Source organism: Solea senegalensis, linkage group LG16 (assembly GCF_019176455.1).
Source record: "Solea senegalensis isolate Sse05_10M linkage group LG16, IFAPA_SoseM_1, whole genome shotgun sequence".
Taxonomy (NCBI): domain Eukaryota; kingdom Metazoa; phylum Chordata; class Actinopteri; order Pleuronectiformes; family Soleidae; genus Solea; species Solea senegalensis.
The window spans coordinates 11,303,516-11,329,297 of NC_058036.1; the positions used below are offsets into that span (position 1 = coordinate 11,303,516).

At 38.9% G+C, this 25,782-nt stretch overlaps 2 protein-coding genes across 4 annotated transcripts; both read left to right on the plus strand.

Annotated features, from left to right (window-relative positions):
• Positions 1-49: 49 nt before the first annotated feature.
• On the plus strand, positions 50-18,509 carry wdr35 (WD repeat domain 35). Of its 2 annotated transcripts, XM_044047665.1 has the most exons (28): positions 50-450; positions 535-652; positions 1,328-1,399; positions 1,950-2,042; positions 2,604-2,732; positions 2,885-3,018; positions 3,493-3,658; positions 3,759-3,904; positions 4,151-4,276; positions 4,714-4,899; positions 5,161-5,196; positions 5,300-5,360; positions 6,425-6,569; positions 7,555-7,624; positions 7,852-7,905; positions 8,036-8,145; positions 8,972-9,191; positions 9,318-9,398; positions 9,680-9,816; positions 10,709-10,912; positions 11,355-11,501; positions 12,392-12,524; positions 12,916-13,026; positions 13,936-14,100; positions 14,465-14,605; positions 14,724-14,880; positions 16,486-16,726; positions 17,464-18,509. In XM_044047665.1, exons 1-28 carry the CDS (start codon positions 427-429, stop codon positions 17,612-17,614), a joined length of 3,558 nt encoding a protein of 1,185 aa, XP_043903600.1. In that variant the 5' UTR covers positions 50-426; the 3' UTR covers positions 17,615-18,509. The 2 variants fall into 2 exon arrangements, with proteins under 2 accessions (XP_043903600.1, XP_043903601.1); XM_044047666.1 differs by lacking the exon at positions 5,161-5,196.
• A 1,166-nt stretch (positions 18,510-19,675) lies between these two features.
• On the plus strand, positions 19,676-23,853 carry LOC122783235 (potassium voltage-gated channel subfamily S member 3-like). Of its 2 annotated transcripts, XM_044047934.1 has the most exons (3): positions 19,676-19,737; positions 20,459-20,517; positions 21,534-23,853. In XM_044047934.1, the coding sequence occupies exon 3, from the start codon at positions 21,601-21,603 to the stop codon at positions 22,885-22,887; it is 1,287 nt and encodes a 428-aa protein (XP_043903869.1). In that variant the 5' UTR covers positions 19,676-19,737; positions 20,459-20,517; positions 21,534-21,600; the 3' UTR covers positions 22,888-23,853. The 2 variants fall into 2 exon arrangements, with proteins under 2 accessions (XP_043903869.1, XP_043903870.1); XM_044047935.1 differs by lacking the exon at positions 20,459-20,517 and having other exon boundaries at positions 19,722-19,737.
• The last annotated feature ends 1,929 nt before the right edge of the window (positions 23,854-25,782 follow it).

The following is a 25,782-nucleotide window of genomic DNA, read 5'->3' on the forward strand; positions in this document are numbered from 1 at the left end:
ATCCCTCGATTGCGAACAAATAAACTACAACTACCAGAGACACCCCGGAACATCCGGTTTATGGTTACCACGGGAGACGGAGGGAAGCTACAGTTTGGAACGGCAAATTAGAACTGTCCGTCTCCAAAAACCTTTAGTATTATTGGTTATTCTCTGTATTCTTCTTAGTGTTACAGTTGTGTTAGTCTGCATTTAGTGTTTGCCATCGGGGTCACGTGTTGTCCGTGTTCGCGTTTGGCTCTTCGCTAATCAGCAGAAGCTAATGTTAGCTAACATTTAGAACGCTAGGCTAAAAACTTAGCTTATTAATGTTCAGTGGAGGATAAAGCGGTAGATAATGGATGGATAGTGTTTGTTAATATGACAGCGCGGTAAGAAATATCACTGAAGTGATAAGAAGACGTTTGTAAAGTTACCAACACCATCATGTTTATTTACCTCAGCAAGAAGGTGAGTGCCTCCTGTGCTCAGCTATCAGCATCATCACCCGTCATTGCGTTTATTGATGTGGTCACAACTTCCTGTGTCTTATAGATTGCTATCCCCAACAATATTCATCTAAAATGTGTCTCATGGAACAAAGATCAAGGCTTCATTGCCTGTGGAGGGGACGACGGTCTTCTAAGAGTACTAAAGCTTGAATCTCAGACAGGTAATATCAGGGGGTTAACCATCTGCTTGCCTCCTGAACACCTACACCTGACCTTCACGTCATATTTCTAACCAAAAACATAATGTATAGAGAATTCCATTTACTTTGCATACCATGTAAACAACTAAATATCAGTGCTTGACATTTAAAATCTCTAAAGATACAGTGGGTATGATTTGTTTTTACATTATTGATCAATATTTCAGGACCAATTAACCTCTGCATGTTTTTGGACTGTGGGAAGAAACTGGCAAAATATCCTAAAAAATGACATGGGCAGGACCTTGCGTTGTTCGCAGTGTGTGTATTTTGTATATTCAATTACATTCATATATGTAAGTTTGGTGTTGTCTTTTTATGTATTGATTAAAAATGATCAGTTCAATTACACTCCAAATAAATTTGGTTATGATGAACAACATTCTGTTCAATCAGCATATGTTCAAGTTGATTATGTCACTGCCTAAGCTCTTACTAAATACCCATGTGAGTGAAATTGGAGGGTTATACAGTGTGTAAATAATCTGTCATTTCCCTTTTGGCTCAGTTCGAGTACCCAAGTGTCCAGTCATTGTAAGAAATGCTAGGAAGCAACAAAAACTCTTGAACAATTTCCTCCTAGAGAATTATTTATTGTCAATTATTGCTTCATCTCTTTTTCATCATCTTTTTCAGATGATTCCAAACTGAAAGGTCTTGCTGCACCCAGTAATCTATCAATGAATCAGACTCTAGAGGGACACAGTGGTAAGTTCTCCGCTGTCTTAGGTTGCGACTAACAATAGTTTTCATTATCGATATATCTGGTGATCAGTTTCTCAATTAACTGATTAGGTGTTTGGAACATTTAAAATATGAGAAAATGGTTAAAGCTGTTGATGTGTGATTCCTTATGATGTCATAATCAATCAAAAATATATATTTTTTATGCCTTCTTTGTTAAAGTAGCAAAACATTTTTGAAATATTTGTTGACAATTTCTGTTCTTGGAATGTTTCATTGTTTCTTTATTCGCATAGTTTTCATCACAAAAAGTTTCTTTATGACTTATTTACATTCATATTCTTGTTATTTATTTTAATTGTTTGAAGGTATATAGATATGTTTAAAAAGATACATAGAAAAGATATGTGACTGTAATAAATAAATGACTCAAACATTTAACAATCATCAATAATAGTTAGCCCAAAGTCTGTCACTGCCAAACCACAGATTATAATAGCATCCTATTTAAATATTTGGTGTCAACGATTGAACCACAGTAGAAAAACGTTTGTGACACTTATTACACTTGCAGGTGCAGTACAGGTGGTAACATGGAACGAACAGTATGAAAAGCTGACGACCAGTGACCAGAATGGACTTATCATTGTATGGATGCTCTACAAAGGTGATTATACTGCTGCAAAACCAAGATCCATTTTTATTTATTCAATCTTTTGTTTTTTCAATTCAGAATTCAGATTTAAATTAAAAGCAGTTTTTTTTACAAGTGGCTTACAAAATCAGACACAACATACAGCTGGACAACCAAAGCAAATGATAGTAACATCAGAAAATGAATGCAAATAAAGTAGATAAAGCAGCAACACTTAGGGGTTCATTATTGGTTCATTAAAGGACGTGAAGCTAGCAGCTGCTTTTAAAGTATTAAAAGGGACAATAATTGAAAGTTTAATTTGAAAGTGAAGATAGTTCCAGCACCATAGAACGTAGTAGAAAAGGCTTAATCTGCCCATTTTCATTCTGAAAGATGCTACTTTAAACTGAAAGATTGTGGCTGTCTTGCTAGAAAGAAAGCTTAGTATAACCAGTGTTGTAGCCTTTGTAAAGTGAAGGTTGACATCCCACCAAGCTGTATAAAGTACAGTAATAGTCCCTGAAAGCCAGACTAGATGATATACTATAGGGTGATATAGGGGGTAAACTATTATCTGTGTTTGTGCCGAAGGTGCATGGTACGAGGAGATGATCAACAACAGGAACAAGTCTGTGGTGAGGAGCATGAGCTGGAACGCAGATGGTCAAAAGATCTGCATTGTGTATGAAGATGGAGCCGTCATTGTTGGATCTGTAGATGGTAAGAAGCGGCACCGTCTGGTTACAAAAATAAATAAACAGCAATAAATCACAGTAGTCTTCAAGACAGATGTAGCTTGAAATCATCAAGGCTACTTTTGACAAGTACTGCTGGGAAATGTGAGAAACTCAAAAAGGTCTTGTTTTTAATAGGTAATCGGATTTGGGGAAAGGAGCTTAAGGGAAATCAGCTTGCACATGTGGCATGGTCACCGGACAGCAAGATCCTCCTCTTTGGCATGGCTAATGGGGAAGTGCAAATCTATGACAATCAAGGGAACTTCATAGTAAGTGCAGGATTTTAAATGAAATAGAAATGTCAGGAAGGGCTGCAACTAATAACTATTTTTCCATACTCGATTAATCTATTGATTATGTTCCTGATGAATCAATTAATTGTTTGGTTACAAAAATTAAACCGAATGTGAAAAAAGAATGATCATTGTTTCTCAGAACTCAAAGTTGTGATGTTCTTAAATGTCTTGTTTTGTCCAAAAATCGAAATGATTTAGCTTTAATGATTGTTATATGGAGCAGAAAACCAGAAAATGTTTCCATTTAAGAAATCAGTTCGTCGCTGCAGCCCTAAAATATACAGGATAATTTGGTTGAATGTGCTGAAACATTTGCAATTTGCTCAAAACACTTTAAAACATATGAAATAACTTGTGGATAACACTTTGCTAAACCTCTTTTTCTATTAAATATTTGTACCTGTATAGAAGAAAGTGAATTAACCTTTAATGTGTGTTGTGTTTCAGATGAAAATGACCATAAGCTGCCTCAGTAATGCACTTGGAGCTGTCAGTATAGCAGGTATTCACTGGTATGCAGGCACTGGGGGTTACGTTGAGCCGGACTGTCCATGTCTCGCTATCTGCTTTGACAATGGAAGGTGTCAGATCATGCGCTATGAAAATGATGAAAGTAAGGAATAGATCATTCTTATTGCAGTTATATTGCCTCCATGTTACACTTTCAGTTCATTGCCAGGCGTGATAAGCCGTGCCTATGTCTTATTCTGCAGACCCAGTTTGTCTTGACACTCTGATGAATGTGGTCAGTATCCAGTGGAATCACTGTGGCAGTGTTCTGGCAGTGGCTGGTTCTCTTAGAGCCGCAAATACAGAGAAAGAATTCAATGTTGTGCAGTTCTACACACCATTTGGAGAGGTGAGGCGGAAGAATTTGTTCTGTAACTTATTAAGAAAATTATACATATAGTAGTACGGGACCAACCAGGAAAAAAATGTATCTATAATAGACCAGGCTTATAAAGTACATTAAAAATTGAGTGTATTTTTATCTTGTTGAAGTTTAGAATGACATAACATGCAGCAACTGTTTTTATGACACAAGTTTTCTGAGCAAACAAACTATACATTTTTACACTAATAATGCTTTTTGGTGTTTAAACAGCATCTGAGAACTCTCAAAGTTCCTGGGAAGCAGATGACAGGAGTCGCTTGGGAGGGAGGAGGGCTACGCATCGGCTTAGCTGTGGACTCCTACATCTACTTTGCAAATATAAGACCAGATTACAAGGTAAATGCCGACACCTTTGGTTTTCTTTAAACATTTTTGAAACTTGCCATTCTTTACAGTCTTCTTGCACAAAACAAAACATGGAACAGTATACAATTTTACACACGCATCTTGATAAAAAAGCATTGACAATAACTCAACAGTGGTGAATTTCCATTATTGGGATACTTTTAAGTGACTGATAATTACATTTAGACTGCCAACATGCAGTCCCAATGATTAATAATGAAGTGCATTCATTCGCTTCTAAATATAGGTCACATGGTCAGCCAAACTAGTAAAAAAGCGTGACTTATAGTCCGGAAAATACGGTAATGTTAAATTAATTCATTGATTAGTTGTTGTGGCCGTATTGGAAATTATTTGTGCTTTTGGAGTTTAGGGAGTAAATATCTATTGAATTTGATTGTCACCACCTTTTTCATGATTTCTAACAGTGGGGCTACTGTTGCAGCACAGTAGTGTATGCCTACACAAAGCCAGAGCGTCAGGAGTATTGTGTGGTTTTCTGGGACACCAAAAACAACGAGAAGTTTGTCAAATATGTCAAGAGCTTGATGTCCATCACAACCTCAGGGGACTTCTGCATCCTGGCCAGCAAGGCAGATGACACCCAGCCTCAGGTACAAACAAACAAACTTACTAGGTAACAGTGAGAGGGAAGCAAATTCAACTAGACCTTTAATAATCTGTAAAAGACTCCAGCTTAACTTGATATTCTAGTGATTACACTGGTTGGCCTCAACAAGATCAATACAAATACTTACTTAATTGATTAGACTTAAAGAAATGCATCAGGGAAGATACATAGTAGATATAGAGTGAGCTAAGGTTATCTCTCTGTTGTCTTGCCCCTTGTTTTTTCCAAATTGATTGCTACACAGGATGATGCTGAGTTAGAGTCTGGGAATCATGCAAGGGTAACGTATAAATTAAAACTACACTCCCAAAAATGAGGACCAGTTTTTTGGATATAGAATGACTTACCTGATAGATAATGTTGCCTTACTGTGTGTTTTCCAGTATGTCCTGATTCTTTGCAACTCCATTGGGACACCACTGGACTCAAAATACATTGACATTGGTGAGTCAATACAGTAAACAGAGATTACATTGATGAGTGGACGAGGGCACTTATTCTCAGAGAATGATTTGGAACCTCACAATCACATTTTTGACTTGGTTCCGCTTTTCTCTCTAATACAAACAAACAAATAAATAAATATATAAACAGAAGAAGATCATTTTTTTGGAGCAGAATATATAAATATAAAATATATATATATTAAGTATATAAGTATATATAAAAAGTACAAGTTATTGAAAATATAACAAGAAGGTCCTCCACAGTTTGTTGAATGTGCATGTTATGTGCGAATGTACATAGTGCAGAGATGTCCATTAATTGTTCATTTGAGAGACAGTCTGCGGGAAGAAGCTGTCTCTGTGGCGGCTTGTTTTTGCAGACAGTGCTCTGAGATGTTAGCTGCCTGTTTTCTTACCCTGGACCTGTACAGGTCTTGGATGGAGGGAAGGTCAGCACCGATGATCTTCTCCTCAGACCTGATTGCAGTCTGGTCCTGTCCTGTTTTGTGGCAAACTACACAGTGATGAAAGTGCACAGGACAGACTGAACAATGGTGGTGTAAAAGACGACCAGCAACTCCTGTGGCAGGATGAACTTCCTGAGTTGCCACAGCAAGCACGTGGCTTGATAAAAGTCCTAATTTACCATGCAACTGTCTCTTCAATATAATGTGAGAATTCACACCCTGTACATACATAGAGGTGAAAGTAGCTATTGGCATTCTGCCTCCTGTTGCTCACAGTGACATCTTTCATGGGCCCATTGAATCGTATAGCACACAGACACAGTGTGTAAAGAGCATATTTATGTCTCACATATATGCAGAATTCTTTTTCTGCGATAGACATAGTCAAATGTTTGCTGAGGAACTCACGCCAAGACACTTCAAAGTCTGCAGGTCTGAAAGACTCGGCGGACTGAATAGGTTGATATCCAAATTCGGAAGTTCTAAGAAAATGCAGTGTGTGTTCAGGATTGGGTTTTTTTTGGATATTAATTCAAAATGTTCTTCACATTATCCTCATTTGTGTACTTAATCTGTTACTTGTATCTTTGGTCAGATCCATTGTTTGTCACCATGACCAAGACACACGTCATTGCTGCATCCAAAGAGGCTTTTTATCTGTGGCAGTACAGAGTGGCAAAGAAACTCACTGCCCTGGAGATCAACCAAGTGACCCGAACAAAGAAGGAGGGAAGAGAGAGGTGGGTTTACTTTACAGTGGAGCCGCCTCTTTACTTGATGGCAAGAATATTGCATTTAATTAAGCCAGGGACAAGGGAATGGGACCATTGAATGCCTGTGATTATCACCAAAATCGACAGTGCAGTTCGGCTTGCAATATTGAGGAATGAACAGCACATCCTTATCTGTGTTTTGTGTTTCCATAGTGGATGGTGATACCTGCATCAGCTATGTAAATAGAGAAAAAGAATAAAGATCAATCACTGGACTACCCTTTAGGAGACAAACCACTGTGTCTGGTATCCCAACGGACATGTGCTAAAAACTGAGATGATACGGATTGATTACTTTGTTACCCTTCTCAATGTTTGACAATATAAACAAAAATAGTTGCATCATCTATGGAACTTAACTGAATGGTACTGTTTGGCGAAAACAAGACTATAGTCAGTGTTGCCTGAGCTGTATGCACCACTTACTGGTCAGTGAGAAGCATAAAACATGCAGGGTCACTCACTGAAAATATGGCTACCAGCAAGGACACAAAGGCTTGCCTAATAATACCTATACCTGCTAAGTCCTAAATCTTAAGAATATGGTTGAGGCCTTATCTCGCTGTGAGCCAGCCTTTTTCAAAAAGGACTGTGTCTGACCGACTCATACAGCTACACTTCAAAAAACATGAACTGTCCCTTTAAGCAGACCGTGGAAAGTTGCAGGGAGGTAAGATAACCACAAGGCTAGATTCTGTGAGTCAGGGGACGAAACCTTGGAAGCTCTGCCTCGCTGTTACAGTGCAAACTGCTGGTACTGACCGTTCCCTTAAAAGGATTCATTCATAAGAATAAAATGCCACTGAGGTGCCAGACAGGCTGGGGGACGAGCCATTGTTCTGCCAGGACTACCCTGGCATAGAAACCACGTCACCTCACTGGAAAGTGCAACTGTCTGTCTATCTGTCTCTCTCTTTTTTTTCTCATTGGTTTTCACTTCCTTCCCTTTCAGGGTCTATCACATTGACATCAGTACATCTGGAGTCAGTGACAGTGGTCCAGACTTTGCAAAAGCTTTCACAGTAAGTGACTGCACATTTTAGGGCATAAGATGGTGACATTTTATTCACAGTATTTTAAATATAGGAAATAAAGTCTATCTAGCTGAAGCGTTACTTTTAAGTGATTAGCCTGTACACATTGAAATAAACTAACTAATGTACATTAGAATCATTATCCTCACAAAGGAATATATTTTAATAGAAAAAGTGCTTAAGTAGTTCATGTCATATTTTTCTGGTGATTTCAGGCAACTCGAGATCCCATCTGTTGTATTACAGCAACAGACAAGACCTTAATTGTGGTATGTATAGTTCTTATTTCTTTCTCTCTTCTTTTACTCTACAATTTTAAATCATGCAAACAGTTAAAATGAAATATGCCATGTTTGCCTGTGTGTGTGTGTGTGTGTGTGTGTGTCTCTGTGCTCACAGGGCCGTGAGTCTGGCGTCATCCACAGATACAGTCTCCCAAAAGTTGACCTTGTGCAGAAATACACTTTGAACAACAGAGCCCACTATCTGTCCATGAACTGCAATTCCAGGTAAAAACAACCCAGTTGTCAGCATCTTATTTTCACCGCGTGAGCTCATGTAGATACACTGCCTGGCCAAAAAAAAAGGGTCACATCGTTGGACCGCCTTTAGCTTTGATTACGGCACTCATTCACTGTGGCGTTGATTCCATAAACTACTGCATGCTATGTCACAAGATTTATTTTCTGTCCAGTGTTGCATTCATTTTTCACCAAGATCTTGTATTGATGATGGGAGAGTCGAGCCACTGAGCAAAGCCTTCTCCAGCACATCCCAAAGATTCTCAATGGGGTTAAGGTCTGGACACCGTGGTGGCCAATCCATGTGTGAAAATGACGTCTCATGCTCCCTGAACCACTCTTTCACAATTTGAGCCTGATGAATCCTGGCATTGTCATGTTGGAATATGCCCATTTTCATCAGGGAAGAAAAAAAAATGCATTGATGGAATAATCTGGTCATTCATTATATTCAGGTAGTCTGCTGACCTCATTCTTTGGGCACATAATGTTGCTGAACCTAGACCTGACCAACTGCAGCAACCCCTTACCTATTTAAATCCAGGTGGCAACTTTTTTTTTTGGCCAGGCAGTGTATTATATCTATATCCTGACATGACACAAGATAGGTATATATAATAATATCCTCCTATCATGGTATCATGATAGGAGGATTTAAACATGCTGTGAAACAGTGTTAAGATATACACATAAAACCTGCTGCGTCACAGCCTCAAACAAACCACAGTGTCCTTATAACAGCATTAAAACCTACCGTGTAACATTGTTAAAACACACCAGGATGTCCCCAATATAATTATTATTTTTTCTTTAGCCGTCTAGCAATAATCGACATCGCAGGCGTGCTGACTCTGTTGGACCTGGAAGTTCGTTCCTCTGCAGCCGACAGCAGTGGGAACCAGGTGTCTGCAGGAGATCCCTCTAAGTTTGAGCGCAAGGATGTCTGGGACATGAAATGGGCCAATGACAATCCTGATCTGTTTGCCATGATGGAGAAAACTAGGATGTATGTCTTCAGGAACCTAGACCCAGAGGTAGTGCTTGTTCCTTGTTTGGAAGGCCAAACACTGCATACATCAGATTTACATATGTAACCTGCATATACACATGGTTGTATTATTACTAAATGCTGTTCAAAATATTCAATCACAAAAATACAGGAGCCCATCCAAACATCTGGATACATTTGCAACTTTGAAGACCTGGAAATCAAATCTGTCTTGCTTGATGAAATCATGAAGGTAAATTTTAAATTGTCTCAATTTCCAACACATTTACACCAATCAAGAAAGTTTGGTTTGTTTGCACATTTCATAATAGTAATAACAATAATAATAATAATATCATAATAGATACATATAATATAATAGAACATGTGTGGGGCTTACTTTAAGACCTCCCCAATAAATGATAAATCACTGTATACTGTAAATCCAACAGTTGTATAGTTGTAGCTGACTTGTTTTGCCTGTTACAAACATGTGACAACTGATCATAAAATGACTTTGTTGTGGTGCTACAGGACCCTGAGAGACCTAACAAAGACAACCTCATCAACTTTGAAATCCGCTCCTTGAGAGACAGTCGCGCCCTGATTGAAAAGGTTGGGATTGAAGAAGCCTCTCAGTTTATTGAAGACAATCCTCACCCAAGACTCTGGTAAATGCAAAATGGGGACCTTAACGTTTGATTTCATTTTCAACTTTCTCAGTTGAAAGTGTCTTTTGTGTTTTGGCAATGTCCTTTGTGAGTGATCAGGCAGTGATGTGTATTCACATGTCCGTTTTGTCCTCCCACATTTCAGTCTATGAGGGCAGGCTAAATAACATGCACTTGTTATTATGATGCAGCCAAGTTGAACAACTGAAGTCATAAATGTTGATAAACAGTAGAAACAAATTATTTTTATGTAGACTACATTAGTTTTAGTGTTCCTACATAGTGAGTGTAATTTACCACCTTGTTTCTGTGAACATCATTTCTCAGACAGAATAAGCAGATGTTGACATTTTTATGAATTTGTTAAAATAGCAAAGCTGCATGTGTGATTCTTTAAAGCATTATTTTACAGTTTGGACAGCCTTGCAATCAGGTCAGGTCAAGTTAGCAGAAATATAGAGCTTAGTTTTTCACCTGAGCTTATGTGCTCACGTATTTGATGTATCATGTATAAAATATTGATGGCGAGTCCTTTGAAGCTGCAGTGCGTTTCCTGTTGCTCGTGTGTGTTCTGATGATGGTGTGTCAGTTTTTACAGGATCCCTCCAAATTGGCTCTTTCTGTTCTCGCTCTGTCCGTACACTCATCTCGTTGACTCACAGAGTTACAAGGTTGACCCACATGCATTCAATATGTACAGTGACAGTTATTTGGTCAAGACCACTTCGAATAGGATTTACAGTTTCAAATAAAAGTCTTTAACTTTCCACACAGTTCAACTAATTTAGCTGTATTCTACTTAAGGACTATAAGGACTTGCACATTCATTTACGCCACTGTTTTAGTGATAATAACTCATTTCTAACTTTTCCCTCCCTGATTTAAATCTCAGGCGTCTTTTGGCTGAAGCAGCTCTGCAGAAGCTTGATTTGAAGACAGCGGAGCAGGCGTTCGTCCGCTGTAAAGACTACCAGGGCATTGAGTTTGTCAAGCGCCTGGGCAACCTGCAGAGCGAGCCCATGAAGCAGGCAGAGGTGGCAGCTTACTTCAGCAGATTTGAGGAAGCCGAGCGGATGTACCTGGATATGGATCGCAGGTATATTAATCGTGGCCATAGTGGCAGAATCTGCCCTTCCACCATCAGACTCATGTTGTTATTATTATTTTCATTTTTTTTTCATTGCATTTATCACTTTTAAAGGTTCAACTAAAAGAGATAATTCAGTTTTTTGGAATTGTGCTTCTATGAGGTAACTGTCAACATCAGGAAACAACACTTTTATTTGCACTTACTGAAAACATCTGCCAGTGGAGACAAGTAGAACCCATTTTTTTCTGAAACACAAAAGGCTCACCTAAGAAAATCTATGATTAAGTGTATGATATCTTGAGAATGTGCTTGCTGCTTTATATCTCAATTAGACAGTGTATTCAAACACTCACTCTACTGCACCAAAGTGAAGAAAATTATAATTTTTTCCTCACAGTTTTTATGTATTATGGAATGGTGAACATTTGACGTGCTTTTTTCTCTGTAGGGACCTTGCCATCAGCCTCAGGATCAAGCTGGGAGACTGGTTCAGGGTTCTTCAGCTTCTTAAGACCGGGTCTGGGGACAGTGATGATGCGCTGTTGGAACAGGCGTATAATGCAATAGGAGACTACTTTGCTGACAGACAGAAGTGGTACTGGGAATTTTTATTATACTATACGCTATATAATAACTAACTATATAACTATAAATATAATAGCAGTGAAATTCTTGGTTAATATATTATAAATGAGACCAACACAAAATGCATTTAGCCATGGTTAATATGATATCTGATTGTTTATATGAGCATTATGCACATTCATTTTTACTTATACCTTGCACATGTGACTGGTGCACATGCTTGCAACAAGGTACAATGTGTAAAATATAGGGACAAATATTAATAGTAGTAAGTTTGCCTGTTGCAGCTTAATATCCCTCACCTCACCCTTCCTGTCCAAGTGTACTGAAAAACCTAAAACTCTAGCCTTCCTTAGTGTCAAAAATCTGTTGAAAATAGACTCTGGCTCCTGATATAAATATAAAGAACCCATTATGGTGTAATGGGAAACTGCAATTCATCTCAGTCTTCAATTACTGTGAATTGAAATACACTGGAGCTTTTAGTATTTCATCCCAGTACAGTGGACATGCATGTTGCACGTCCACAAAAATAAAATTTTTGTCTTAACTTGAGCTTTTGTGTTTCAGTAACAAAGCAGGGGATGGTTCAGGTCCATCCTCATGCTCGCTTATGTCACAGGTGTTAGTTTGGCTAACTTATGCTGCGGTCCACTCTTGAGCTGTGCTAGAGCCAAGGAACCATTTATTGGGAATTATATATAGTGACTGTGGTGGAAACTGAACATGCTCCCTCATGTGGTTAAGAGTTGTACTACAGATGTAGGCTAAGCGACAGATGAACAGAAAAAAAACAGATTATCAGTCATTTTTCAGCCAAATGTTACCAGTTATCAGCTCTGGTGTTGTGACTATTGATCATGATCAAATGAAAAAACTGATTAATTTTTCTGCATCCAGGGTCAATGCGGTGCAGTACTACCTTCAGGGCCGTAATCAAGAGAGGCTGGCAGAATGCTACTACATGTTAGAAGACTACGATGGCCTGGAGAGGTTGACCACTGTGCTGCCAGAGAATCACAAACTTCTACCAGTGAGCCAATAATGTCAAATTTTTACATGTTTTCATTGGGGTTATCATTTTTTATTTATTAATTTAAAAATATGCGTTAATATACTTTACATTTTTTATCAAACTTTAGAATAAATCACATTGACTGTATGCATGCAAGCCAGACTGTACTTTCTATTCAGTACTACTGTACTAATCCATTCATGACTTTCACAATAATGAACATTTACCAGGATCAGCTTATTGTGAGTGCATTTTATAGCGTTGTGTGTTGTCTCATTGCAATGGGATCCAAGTGACTACAAAACCTGCCTGCGATGACATCCCACAATACTGAATAAAGTACAGTGGGGACCATGTTTGCACAAGGTGGGTGGAGAGGTGACTAACTAGAATATCTCGTCTGTTGTAGGAGATTGGACAAATGTTTGCCACTGTGGGTATGTGTGAACAAGCTGTGAACGCTTACCTTAAGTGCAGCCAGCCCAAGGCTGCCGTTGACGCATGTGTCCATCTGAACCAGGTAAGAGAGAGTGGGAGGGAGTGAACTAACGGCGCCGGATTTTCTGTGTGAAACTCTAAATACATAAGACAGATCCTTCTCATCTGATTCAGCACACAACTTCTACAGTTTTGGATTACAGCAGTCACTGTGGCACCTGCTGTCCTCCCACTCTTGTTCTCATCCTGAGTGATATTTGGCTTGGGTGTGTGAATGCTGCTCCCAAACTCCTACAGGCTTTTGGCATTTGGCTCCATCAACACACGCACACACATACACACAAAAGTACATAGGGTGGGAAATTACAGCATCATGTGTTTGACATGAGTACAGTTCTTGTAAGCTGCACTTTAAGATACCATTTTAAAGCATTTCACTTCATCAAAAAGAAACCATTAGCAGTCTCACTTTTAGGCAGGTTCTCCTGCTGTGTTAATGCTCTGTTACTGACAATAAAATGAATGGGTTGCCTCATAAATACTCACACTTGATCTTGCTTTTGTCACAGATGGTTTTAAAAATACAGTGTATTTACTGTGTGATGTCAAATTTAGACTCAAAACTATTGTTATGATGATATTTTTGCCAGTCCTCACTGCTCTATAGGGTTTCCTAAGAGTTAAGAGTAAGTTTAAAATGATATTTCAGATGTTTTGAGGTGAAGTATTGCCAAAAGTGCTGATTTTTTTGGGACTTTGGTGTCGGAGAGTGAGCAAAGTGACACAAACTTTCATTTACAGTCAGAAGAGGCTGTCTTATGGCGAGATAAAGCAGCTAACATATTCTGAAATATTGCAGATGTCATTTTAATTTCTATTGTTAATTGGTTAAAATATTTTGTTCCTGATATGGTAGTTGTATTTTTAGTGAAGGCAGGTGTACGTAATGTTATGATTATGTTGACGACTAAATATTGTCATTTTCCTGTAGTGGAACAAAGCTGTGGAACTGGCCAGGACACACAACATGAAGGAGATAAAGTCTCTTCTGTCTAAATATGCCTCCCATCTCCTGGAGAAGAACAAAACATTAGACGCAGTGGAGCTGTACCGCAAAGCCCACCATTTTCTGGAGGCAGCCAAACTCATGTTCAAGGTGTGTTTGTTTTTTATGCAGCTTGGTGTTTGATATGAGATCGATATGGCTTCTGCCAGGGACCACACAGCCATTGTTAGGTATGTTGTGCAGACAGAACTGTACTGAACAATAGAGTCAGAGCTCACTCTGCTGGTCAAATTATGTACTGACACCATTTAGAATTTACCCACAGCATCCTTATCTGCATTATTATCTGTAAAATAGTGATTTGTAATAGGCCAGTGTATAATTTGAATAAGGGGGGAAATCTATTTCTCTTTGCAGATATGAAACAACAAAAAGGCATTTGCAAATGTGATAGTGGAAGAATTATTCTCTAAGAAGCATTGCCCTTCTGCTTGTCTGTGGCTTGTGTTAACAGATAGCACATGAGGAGTCGAAGAAAAGGACCAGACCTCTGCGCGTGAAGAAGCTCTATGTGCTGGCAGCACGTCTGGTAGAAGATTACCATGAGCAGGTGAAGACGTCACAGCAGAGCAAAACCAAAGGGAAGAAGTCTGAGGTAAATGAACATTTTTAAAAGTACAATGTCAACATTTTTAGCTTTGTCATAAGAGGTTCATTTAATCGTGTTGATGCTTAAATGATTGACATGTTTCCCATTTATTTGTTATAACTAGGCAAAATTTGCACTTGCTGGGCTGCTTGAGGAGGATGCTACCTCCTCAGACAATCGCATTGTGGACAACGCATGGCGTGGAGCTGAAGCTTATCACTTCTTTCTGCTTGCACAAAGGCAACTCTATGGCGGCTACATGGAGAATGCCATGCGCACAGGTACCTAATCACACGGAACACTTCCTGAATGCATCTTTAGATCCAATCACAATAACCATATTCAGGGGTGATTTGGTGACACATCACATCAGAATGTAAATCCATCCTCAGGTCGCATTAAAACCCACTTCTTCAGCTGATGTCCTCTGACTTGCTGAAGTTTCACTGTACTTTTTCTCTTCTTCCTGTATGTTGACTTATTTCTAGTCACTGCCACAATATTAAAACTGATCAACTGACAATTTCTTTTTACTAATGGTAACAATCTAATTTAACAATTAGCTGAAGGCCTCGGTCTTGCTGTAAATAAATGCCTTGATATAAAGTAAGTTGTGATTTGGCCCCATAAAAATAACATTTATATGATTTTTACAGCCGTGTGCATAGTGTAATGATTCAATATGTACTATGTACTGTATACACTATATACAGATACAGCTGCTTCCAACTCTTTTCTCTCTTTCTCACTCTGTCAGCCTGTCATGCACAACACTACACAGACACAGATGTGCACAGTCGCACAACTGCATTGCTAAAAGACACATCGGACTGGTTAAAAACACCATTTTGTCTTCACAAACAAATGATACAATGTGGGGAAAGTGGTACCCGATCACAAGCAGTCACACTAGACACAACCAGGATGCAAACAGGTGTAAACAGACAAATGTTGGTCTCTGTACTTATGTTCACACTTCTCAGGACAGATATTTGCCCTTAGCATTAGTTTTAAAAAAAAATTTTATATTAGACCCTAGACACAAAAACTACTGTGGAAGGTATAATTGTTATATAATTGCTAGTAGAATCTCAATTTTGTCTTTTATTGTTGAGGAACACGTGAAAAATAACCAAGATGCCAAAACTCAAAATTAGACTCGTCAGCTCGTCAGGGTAAAGGGAAGCAACTTCATAACAAGATGGTTAAGCTGGGCAATATATCTATATTATATCTATATCGTGACATGAGACAAGATATGATTTTGTATATCTTCATATCCTGATAAGTTATCTGTGACGGCATTTCCTGGTTTTCAAGACTGTTGCATTGATAATCATATATATTATGTTGAATAAATTAGTATAAATTAAATATTATATATATTAATAACAAAATACATCAAATCCATAAAATAATATTTTTTTAAAAACGTCTCTTAATTACACTAATTATTTGTTTCTAACGCACGTAAATATCCTTCATTTAACATTGAAAGGTCAAAGAAATAAATCTTGTATTGTCTGTAGAAACTGTATTTTAAGATCATATAATACATGATAGCAGGATATTTTATTTTAGATTGCATTTACAGTGTATTGTCCTTTGAGAAGCACATATCAGGATATAGCCTAAAAATATCCAGATATTATTTATAAGCCATATCGCCCCAGCCTTAACTTATTTGATTTATATTGTGATATATATATACTGTATATATATATATCCATATCAAATAATAATTAAAAATGGATAAATCAACAGCAGCCCTCACCCAGTGTTTCTAAACATGGAGAATGAAAAAAATTAAAATAATAACATGCCAAAAAAAAAAATTCACAGTATAATATAGTGTGTTACTATTAACTTGTTTGTCTCCATTAAAGCCATGCACCTGCGTGAGTATGAGGACATCATCCCAGCAGTGGAGATCTACTCTCTGCTCGCCATTTGCTCCGCAGCGAACCGAGCATTCGGCACATGCTCACAGGCTTTTATCAAACTGGAATCTCTGGACAGACTAGAGCCTGAGCAGCGGCAGGCGTACGAGGATCTGGCCCTGGAGATCTTCACCAAGCACAGCCCAAAGGACAGTCGCATAGTGGAGAGGGAAGGATCCTCAGAGGGGTGAGGGCTCGTACAAAATAGCAAAATCACCCTTTAAAGCTTTTGATGAATGTTCTCTGACCAAGAAAACTCAAGTTAGTTTACTCATCAGCATAACACAACACAGTAAACTGCACACAGACGCACTGAGGGCAGCCCTGTTCTACGCTTGTGTGAAGTATGACTAGGTTCAGGGATTTAAAATAAAATAATGTCATTTTTATATTCTTTTTGTTGTTTTATCAAGTGAAATACCTGTTTTTATTTTACATACGTCTTATCTTTGGTTACAGTAGCAGCTAAAAACAAAAGAGACATAGAGGATCATAGCATGAACCAGCTGACCAGACTTTATTTTCTTCATACACAACAGTCACTCAGCCAATCTTGCATAGCACCACTTCTCTCTCAACCTGGCTTTCAAAATAAGAGCCACTCAATTTTTTTTTACTACTTTTGCCATAAGACTTGACAAAATAAATAGCTTACAGAAGGTATTCTTATAAAAATTAAAAACTGGTTTTAATGCAATTAAATAGGAAGTAGTCATACATGTGCAGAACAAATTTGATTTCTGGTACAAGGGGGGGGGGCAACACAAGCAGATCATGCAAATTCATGGCATTCACAGGGATATATGAGTCACTTTTATCACTTTTATCACAGCTCACCCTCCTTTTTAACCCTTCACACCTTTTCTGCTACCATACTATATGTTCGTATAATCAGTTAGTAATTATTTTTTTTCCTCCTTTCAGGCCTGAAGGAAAGTTACCCACGTGCATCGTGACAGGTCTGCTGATCCAGGAGTACCAGTTCTGGATGTGCAGTGTGTGTAAACACTGCGCCCTAGAGCAGGAGATAAGCAAATACAACTGCTGCCCACTGTGCCACAGTCCAATAGTGTGAAGCACAATGCCTTGTTTTGTTTTGTTGTTCCATCAAATGACTTCATTCCAGACAAGAAAAAACACATTTCAAAGATTTTTTATGTTCTTTTCCTCACATTTGTTTGTGATTTTGATGGAACATATGAACAAAAACATTATTTGTTGTAATTATTTCTTGAATAGGCAGCCATGAAACAAGCACCTAGGCAGTCAGAAGAATAGACTATGTCATACACAAAGCTTTAGCTTGTATTATATTCCATGTTTTTTATGACACAAGTTAGATGCTATGTAGTGATGAGTTTTCATGTTGCAATTAAATTAATACTTTTTTTTAAACAAACATGTACTCAATTGTTATACATATTTGCTCAAAGTGTCCCGTTAAGGTACATTACAACAGGAATTAATCATAAATGAAGTATGGAAAATAGAATGACAACATTTTCATTGAATGACGGCACTAAAATGAACAAAATCATGATTTTTAAATATTTTATTTAATTACTTCCACCATTAAAGTCTACACTCTAGACCATAATATTTTCATAAAATACAAGTATAAATGTACTGTACATGTTTTGTTAGCTATTTTTATAACAAAAAGTCCTTGACTGAATAAACATGTATGTCTAAAACTGTGTTTTAATAGTTGTCTTCTTTTACCAGCTCATCAAGTCCATTTTCAAAACCTGGAACTGGAGTGAGAGTGTCCAGAGATTTGCCTTTATATGTATATATATATAATATATATAACTTACATGTGGAGACAGCCCCCAAGTGTAGTGTGTTTACAGACTCTTATCTGCTCATCTGTCTCTGATACAGTCTTCTGCTATCTGATGTCAGTAAATGCAGCAGTGAGAAGACAACAGAACATGCTGTACAGCTGAATAATAAATGCTCTTCCCTCATTTGTCTCCTCTTACTCAGTCTTGTTTAATGTATATTGAGGCTGTCGTTTTTTTTTCTTGATATTTCAGATGAAGCGATCATATACAATAGCCGATGTTTCTTCATTCCCCAGGACTGTGTGTATACTATATAGTTTCAAGTATTAATTATATTATCATTTTACGCCAGTTCCTTCAAACCGCAATGTCACGATCAGGAGGTACATGTTCTGTATTAATATAGCACTTTTCTATTGATGACCACTCAAAACAGTTACAGTTTTTCACACAGCATATCTATGTGCATTTTCTATCACTCATCAGCACGTAGACCAGCAAGTTCTAGTCCGAGTTGTGATTTTAGTTTAAGAACACCTTTTATTATTCAGAAGAAATCTACCTGCTGTGAAATGCCAGTTGCTGAAAAGGGCAGGTTTATTAACACCGCTTTATTTTATATAGAATGTTATATAATATATATCATAATATATAATATTCTCAGATTCTCACTGCTCTTCACTGTCTTTTGATGCACTAGAAACCACACGGGAAAGAAGTTATTGCATGACTTTTCTGCATTTATATTGTGATGCAGTGTGTTCATATATTTGCATTATGTAAAATAAAAACAAATTGTCCACGTGTGAGTGCAGATTATTTGAAGTGTGGCTATGCTGACATATATTAAAAAAGGCTCACCCAATAAAATCTACACCTATACGATGTCTTCATTCCCTTTATGACTCCGCCCATGTTGAGTAGGTACTTTTTTTGTAGTGGAGATATCAACCTAAACCGTGCCGTGCCGTGCCGAGGTGAGCCGGGACCATAGTGGAAAAGGGCCATATGTGTCAGTGCCTCATATAACCACACTTCACTAAAAAGCTGAACTACACCTTTAGTGTTAAACAGAAAAATCCAAGGTTTCTGCTTTGATATTCACATTTATAGGACCATTTAGGCAAGAAACTAAATCATGACACAGACTACAATTCAGAACTTAAAAGCATAAATTAAGCAATCAAAATGTATGTTTTTGTTTTAAAAATAAGGAAAAAGTGCATTAACAATGAAAACAGTCCAGGAGATATAATCATACTAACACTCAAACACTGCTCCACTGCAGCCTGTTTGTCACAGGAGTAACGGATGCATAGTCCTGTCCCTCCCTGCTGCTGCTGCTCAGACTCTGGGACACCACACCACTGCACGCTGCTGTTGGCAGAGGGGAGCGTCTCCACATGGCCAGGTGAGCTGTACAGTAAATGCTATTCTTTAGCCTTATATTGTTACACTGTGTATATAGGGCTACTTTGCTGTTTCCTTAAGTTTGTGTGTCTGTTTTAAATTGCTCACTGTGTTTAGAAACTGGAGCAAGTTCCACGGCTGTCGAAATGTGTCAAATCCAACCTGACCGTGTTATACTCTGCAATTTGAAACTCGACAGTCTCCTTTTTTACAGAATGTAACACAATACAAGTAAACACTTCAACAAACAGGAGACCCGGCAGCAGGTACATGAGAGTTGTTTGTACCAAGTCATTGTTTACACGCTGCACCAGTTGTCCTTGCTCCAACACACATAGGATACATTATAATGTCAAACTTTTAATAGTTTTTTATGAGCTGAAACAATACATAAGCCTGTATCTGCTGCATTTTTAATATCAAATGAATCTTCAAAGAAATAGCAGAGATTATGCCATAGATAGTGTGTAACAGAAAACGTGGAAACAAAGAGGAATTGTAACTGTGGAATCCAGATTAGAGGGACAAACGGATAATTATATTTAATCGATTGTTTCTGTCTAAAACAATAATGAAAAACTATGTCATGAACTTCATCTAACTTAACAATAACAAATAAGATTATGCTTAATTGCTAAATTCATTTCGATATTGATAAGATACCAGTTAATGACAATACCTGACCTGGTAACTGAAGACTCCCTCCCATTCTACTCATACAGACTCTGGAAACCACAACTAAGCCTGCATTTTGTGAGACGTGATCCGTCGGGCTGATAAGGTACAACTAGCTCTTTAAGGTTTGATGGGGCCTGATCATTAGGTTCTTTGTACGTGAGGAGGATTTTAAATTCCTTTCTGGACTGTACAGGGAAGCTCTTTCTAGTCTCTCTTTCTAGTTCCTGTCAGAACTATGCACTCACTGGTCACTTTATTAGGTACACTGTGGTCTTCTGCTACTGTCTGCTACAAGGTTCCAAGTGTTGTGCATTCAGGAGATGGTCTTCCTTACAGGGCTGAGGGGGGAAAATATCACTATATACTTTTTTACATGATTCGATATTGATATACAGTATATCACAAAATAAATAAATATGTGTGTATGTGAATATCAACAAGGATTTTCTGATATACAATGTACAACAAGTAAGGATTGAGCCATGGTGGCTCAGTGGTAGGGCGAGTTGTCGCAACTGCAAGGTTGTGAGTTAAATTCCTGGCTGTGCTAGTCTATGTGTCCTTGAGCAAGACACTATATATACCCTTTGGTGTAAAACAGCTCATCAACACGGGAAAAGCTCTATTTAAATACAGACCAACTCTTCTTCTGATTTTATTTGGTAGTAACGAGTAACAAAGATAATTAGGTGAAATGTAATGGAGTAAAAGTAAAAGTTGCTAGAAATATAAATAAAGAAATGTACAGATATACATACATGTTGTACTTAAGTACAGTAACAACGTATTTGTATATTACAACACTGCTATTTGTCAAAAATTCTGGTCATTCTCCTCTGACCTGATGCTGAGTATCGACAGTATTTGCACTGACCAGCAGCTGAACAGGTGTACCTAATAAAGTGGCTGGTGAATGCATTTGCATATTTAATATTTGTCTTGTGAGAAAGAAAAATGCATTGAGTCATTGTAGAATGTTCTATTACAGACCGTAACAGAAACCTAAATGATACTTGATACTGGCTGGCTGTGATGTGATGCTTCTCACTGTGATCAAATGACATACAGTGCAAGAGAAAAAAAAATGAGGTGTCCTTATACTGCTGTGTTTCTGTGCAGGCAACAAAACCTCTGAGATTTTTCCAGCTGCAGGGATAAGAGAGCAGCATCGAACAGTAGCTCCACCATGGTGCATGGACAGATCTTTGACCAGCACAGCTCTGACAACTGCTTCATTAACATCAACGTCGGAGGTTTCAAACAACGAATGGAGCACACGGTTCTGCAGCGCTTCCCACAGACGCGACTGGGACGTCTCCTGTGCTGCAGCTCCAAAGAGGCCATCCTGGAGCTCTGCGACGACTTCAGTCCCTCTGAAATGGAGTACTACTTTGATCGCAGTCCTCGTTTTTTCTGCTACGTTCTTCACTTCTACTTCACAGGTAAAATTCACCTGGTGGACGGGTTGTGTGTCATGTCATTTTGCCAAGAGATTGAGTATTGGGGCATTAAGGAGCGTCATCTGGACTTCTGCTGCAGCAACAAATTCCATGAACTGATGCAGTGTGCTGAGGATAAGCGCTGGGATCAGCAGAGCGATGAAGTGCAGCTCGACAGCTTGAGCACTTCCATCGAGGACGTGTCAGTGATGGAGGAGAGCATAGAAATGTTTGAAGGCACCTGGTGTGCAGACGTCCGCAAGCAAATCTGGATCCGCCTTGAGAACCCAGGTCACTCCACATCCGCCAAAGCGATGGCCATAACCTCACTCAGTGTGGTTTTGATCTCCATCGCAGCCATGTGCGTCCACAGCATGCCAGACTTCCATAAGGTGGACGTCAATGACAAAGACGTGGAGAGCCCGGTGCTGACTTTCTTTGAGAACCTCTGCGTCCTGTTCTTCACCGCGGAGTTCATTCTTCGCTTGGCTGTTGCACCGTCTGCAAGGAGGTTCTTGTGCAGGCCTCTCAATATTATTGACCTCATGTCCGTCATGCCTTTCTACGTCACTGTCGTCTGTGACATACTGGATGACGGTGATAGCACAGAGCTGGAGAAGGTTGGCAAAGTGGTGCAGATCTTGAGGTTGATGCGAGTGTTCCGCATCCTAAAACTGGCTCGCCACTCAACTGGCCTTCGCTCTCTTGGGGCCACACTGCGACACAGCTCCAGTGAAGTTGGGCAGCTGGTGCTTTTTTTGTCTGTGGGCATTTCCGTGTTCTCTACTCTCATTTACTTTGTCGAGAGAGAGTCTGAAGAGTCGGAGCTGCAGACGGTCCCTATCTGCTGGTGGTGGGCCACCATCAGCATGACCACAGTGGGCTACGGAGACACCTTCCCCGTCACGCTCGCTGGGAGAGTGATAGGAGCACTGTGCATCATCTGCGGCCTGCTGATCGTAGCTCTGCCCATTACTAATATTTTCAACAAGTTCTCCAAGTTCTACCAGAAGCAAAAGCAAAGTGACAAATGAAAAAGTGCTCCAAAGAGCCATAAAATCACTCTTAAAGGGATAGTTTTGGGTTTTTTTTTGAAGCATGATTGTATAAGGTTTCCATACGTAGTCAACACCTTATACTTTTGTTTCCGTCATGGTACGGTTGGGAATAGTAGCTTTACCGCGTAGCATGACGTTGTACCGGTGCGACGACAATGAACACGATACAACAGACAATAACCCTAACCCTGTTGTCCTGGATGACATCCCGCTCGATGTGTGGCTGTCTCAGTAAGACATCAAGCTTTGTATGAGAATAGACTGCGGGCATTTGCCTCGACTTCCATGGAGTATTTAAACCGATCGCGAGGGAGTGACGTTTTTTCTGTCGTGGTTGGTGCAGGTCTAACATACTGTACTATTTCACTCTGGTACATCAAGGGAAGGGGACCAAAGAATGGAACGGTTGGGGTCAGTTATAGCAAAAAATACGTACCGTACTGGACTGAATCAAACTGTCAGACTCGGTGGAAACATGGCTTTGAGTATATCCCTGTGCTGAGAAGCACCTGAGCAGACACAAACTCAGAGCTGCATGTGGTGATACGAGGAAACACAGATTTTAGCCGCTTAGCAAAGAATGAATGAAACCTTATGAAATCTACGTCAGCTTACACCTATGATATGTAAAAGTGTCTGTTACTCTACTTATTGTCTAACCAATGATTCTGCACTTTGACTTAATTGAAGACTAGATTCTTTCGCCAAAGTTTACACGGTAAAATGACATACATAATTCACACAAAACATGATGTGGGCAGAAAAGCAACACGGTCATTGTCGTGTTTAAAATAAGTTTTAAAAACTTCATAGTTATGACGTGCTGTTCTGGAGTCACGCTTGTCCTTGTCCTGCACAATGTTGTCAGTATTCCTGCCACGGTGGCGCAGTCCTCATGAGCTATTGATCCATGACAACCTGCTCTTGCACGTCTTTGCTGTGTTTTTTAAAGGCATTCAATCAAGTCTGTCTCTCTGCTCGCTGGGTCATCGGTGTAATGAGTTTGTCATCGATGTGCCTGTTTCAACAACAGTTAAAGTCAATACAAATACTCACCAGATGCTGAATTCACAGTTTATCTGATGGTTTAGATTGATCTGATCAATAAAACACGGGACAATGAGTTTATATTGTCTGGGTTTTGTATGTGTATTAAATCATTTTAACAGGTCATCCTATCCATCGCGGGTGAATCTATAACTTTCAGTTGAACTGAGGTTCAGGTGTTTTAAAACGTATATTTTACAAAAAAAAGTAAATGTAAAATTGACAGTGTTGACCATAATATCTATTCGGGTGTTTTTCTGTCATCAACACAACGAGTTTGTAGATTTCAGTGTTTTGGTTGATATACGTTTCCATGTTGTTACAATAAAATAGTATTTTCCTCTTTAAGAATTTACTGTCACTTACCATCGTGCTTTGACAGTATATAATCTTGCCTGTTGGACACAAGAAACCTTAAAAAGTCACTTAACATTTGTTTTGCTTTGTAAAATCTACACTCTCATTCATCTTGATGTTAATGCTCTTGCTGCAGTCACCTTCCATCTGTGTGTGTGTGTGTGTGAGAAATCCTATTAGTGGTAAGCCGATAAAAAACAAAGACTTAATAACTGAGCTCGCCTTTAAGAAAAAAACCTCATTACTGTTCACAACTTCTTCCTCTGAACCCTATTATTATGAATCACAACCTGTGTAACACTGTAACAGCGCTGTGATGAGGTGGTGATCATAAATAAACATCCGCATCAGCACCCAGTGGAGCACGGTCACCTTTTATGACTGGGCGCTGTTTCCCCTTGGCCTCACACACACACACACACACACCTCACACTGCGCACTAATCAAGTCTATACAGCTGAGAAAGTGACGGCCGGTGGTATCAGCGGTCATCTCTGGGTTTGAAGGACAGTCACCGGCGCTCACCACACAGGAGAGGAGAGATTGTATCCGTGCTGATTGTTAAAGCACCAAAAGTAAAAGCCTGAACATGCCAACGTGTCGTCTTTAAGCTGTTTACATGGATGTTTAGAATATTAGCAGCTAAGGGAATGACAGCTGGAAGCACCTTTGCTTGCAAAAAAACAAAAATTAAACCGCTGTGTGAACACCGCAGCAGTTCATCTTTACCATGACAACAAGAAGTTGCTGGTGTCTGACCGGCCGATGAGACATTTGTATTAACACATATCTTATAAAGTGGCTATAAGTGTAGATTTAAGTACACAACATCATTCCTTTACTGTTCTTTCCTCATTACATCAGACTGAAACTCAAGGACTGTGGGTCACATGCACCCCCATTCATTTCATGCGGCCCGTCACTTAATATCAAGTTATAATGAGTTAATTCTGTATGTTTTTTTTGTTTTGTTTTTTTTTGCATCTTAAATATGTTTATTATAGTGCTATTTCACTTGACCGGCCCCCTATTGACCAAACTAAACACTCAGTGGCCCCCAGGTCATTTGAGTTTGAGACCCCTGCATCACAATACCCTCTTGCACACTTGGGAGCCAAATTCATTAATGTCTTATAATCTGCCCCTATTGCCTGTGCCTCCTCAGCAGCATCACTCACCACTCCAACTTGTTTAACAATGAATTCCTAATTATTTAATCAGATAACTTTATTTGAGTTGGTTTAGTACTATAAAAAAGAACATTGTTAAGTGGATAAAATCAGTTGCAGTCAGCCGTGTTTGCAGCGAGAACCAACCGGGGACACAGAGGCTCTTACTGCAAACATGGCTGTGCTCAAGCCCCACAACATTTAAGAAGCAGCTGTAACTGTGGTCGAATGGGAAACCAAACATTTGACCATCTATAAATCTCTGAAGTGATGTGTAAGGGGGTTATGTTCAATAAGC

Bases quoted from the DNA above. Each gene is read 5' to 3' on its own strand.
- LOC122783235 (XM_044047934.1), top strand. From the start codon at position 21,601: ATGGTGCATGGACAGATCTTTGACCAGCACAGCTCTGACAACTGCTTC.
- wdr35 (XM_044047665.1), top strand. From the start codon at position 427: ATGTTTATTTACCTCAGCAAGAAG. The intron at 653-1,327 runs GTAATATCAGGG...CATCTTTTTCAG, and splicing joins AAAGCTTGAATCTCAGACAG to ATGATTCCAAACTGAAAGGT. The intron at 1,400-1,949 runs GTAAGTTCTCCG...TTACACTTGCAG, and splicing joins GACTCTAGAGGGACACAGTG to GTGCAGTACAGGTGGTAACA.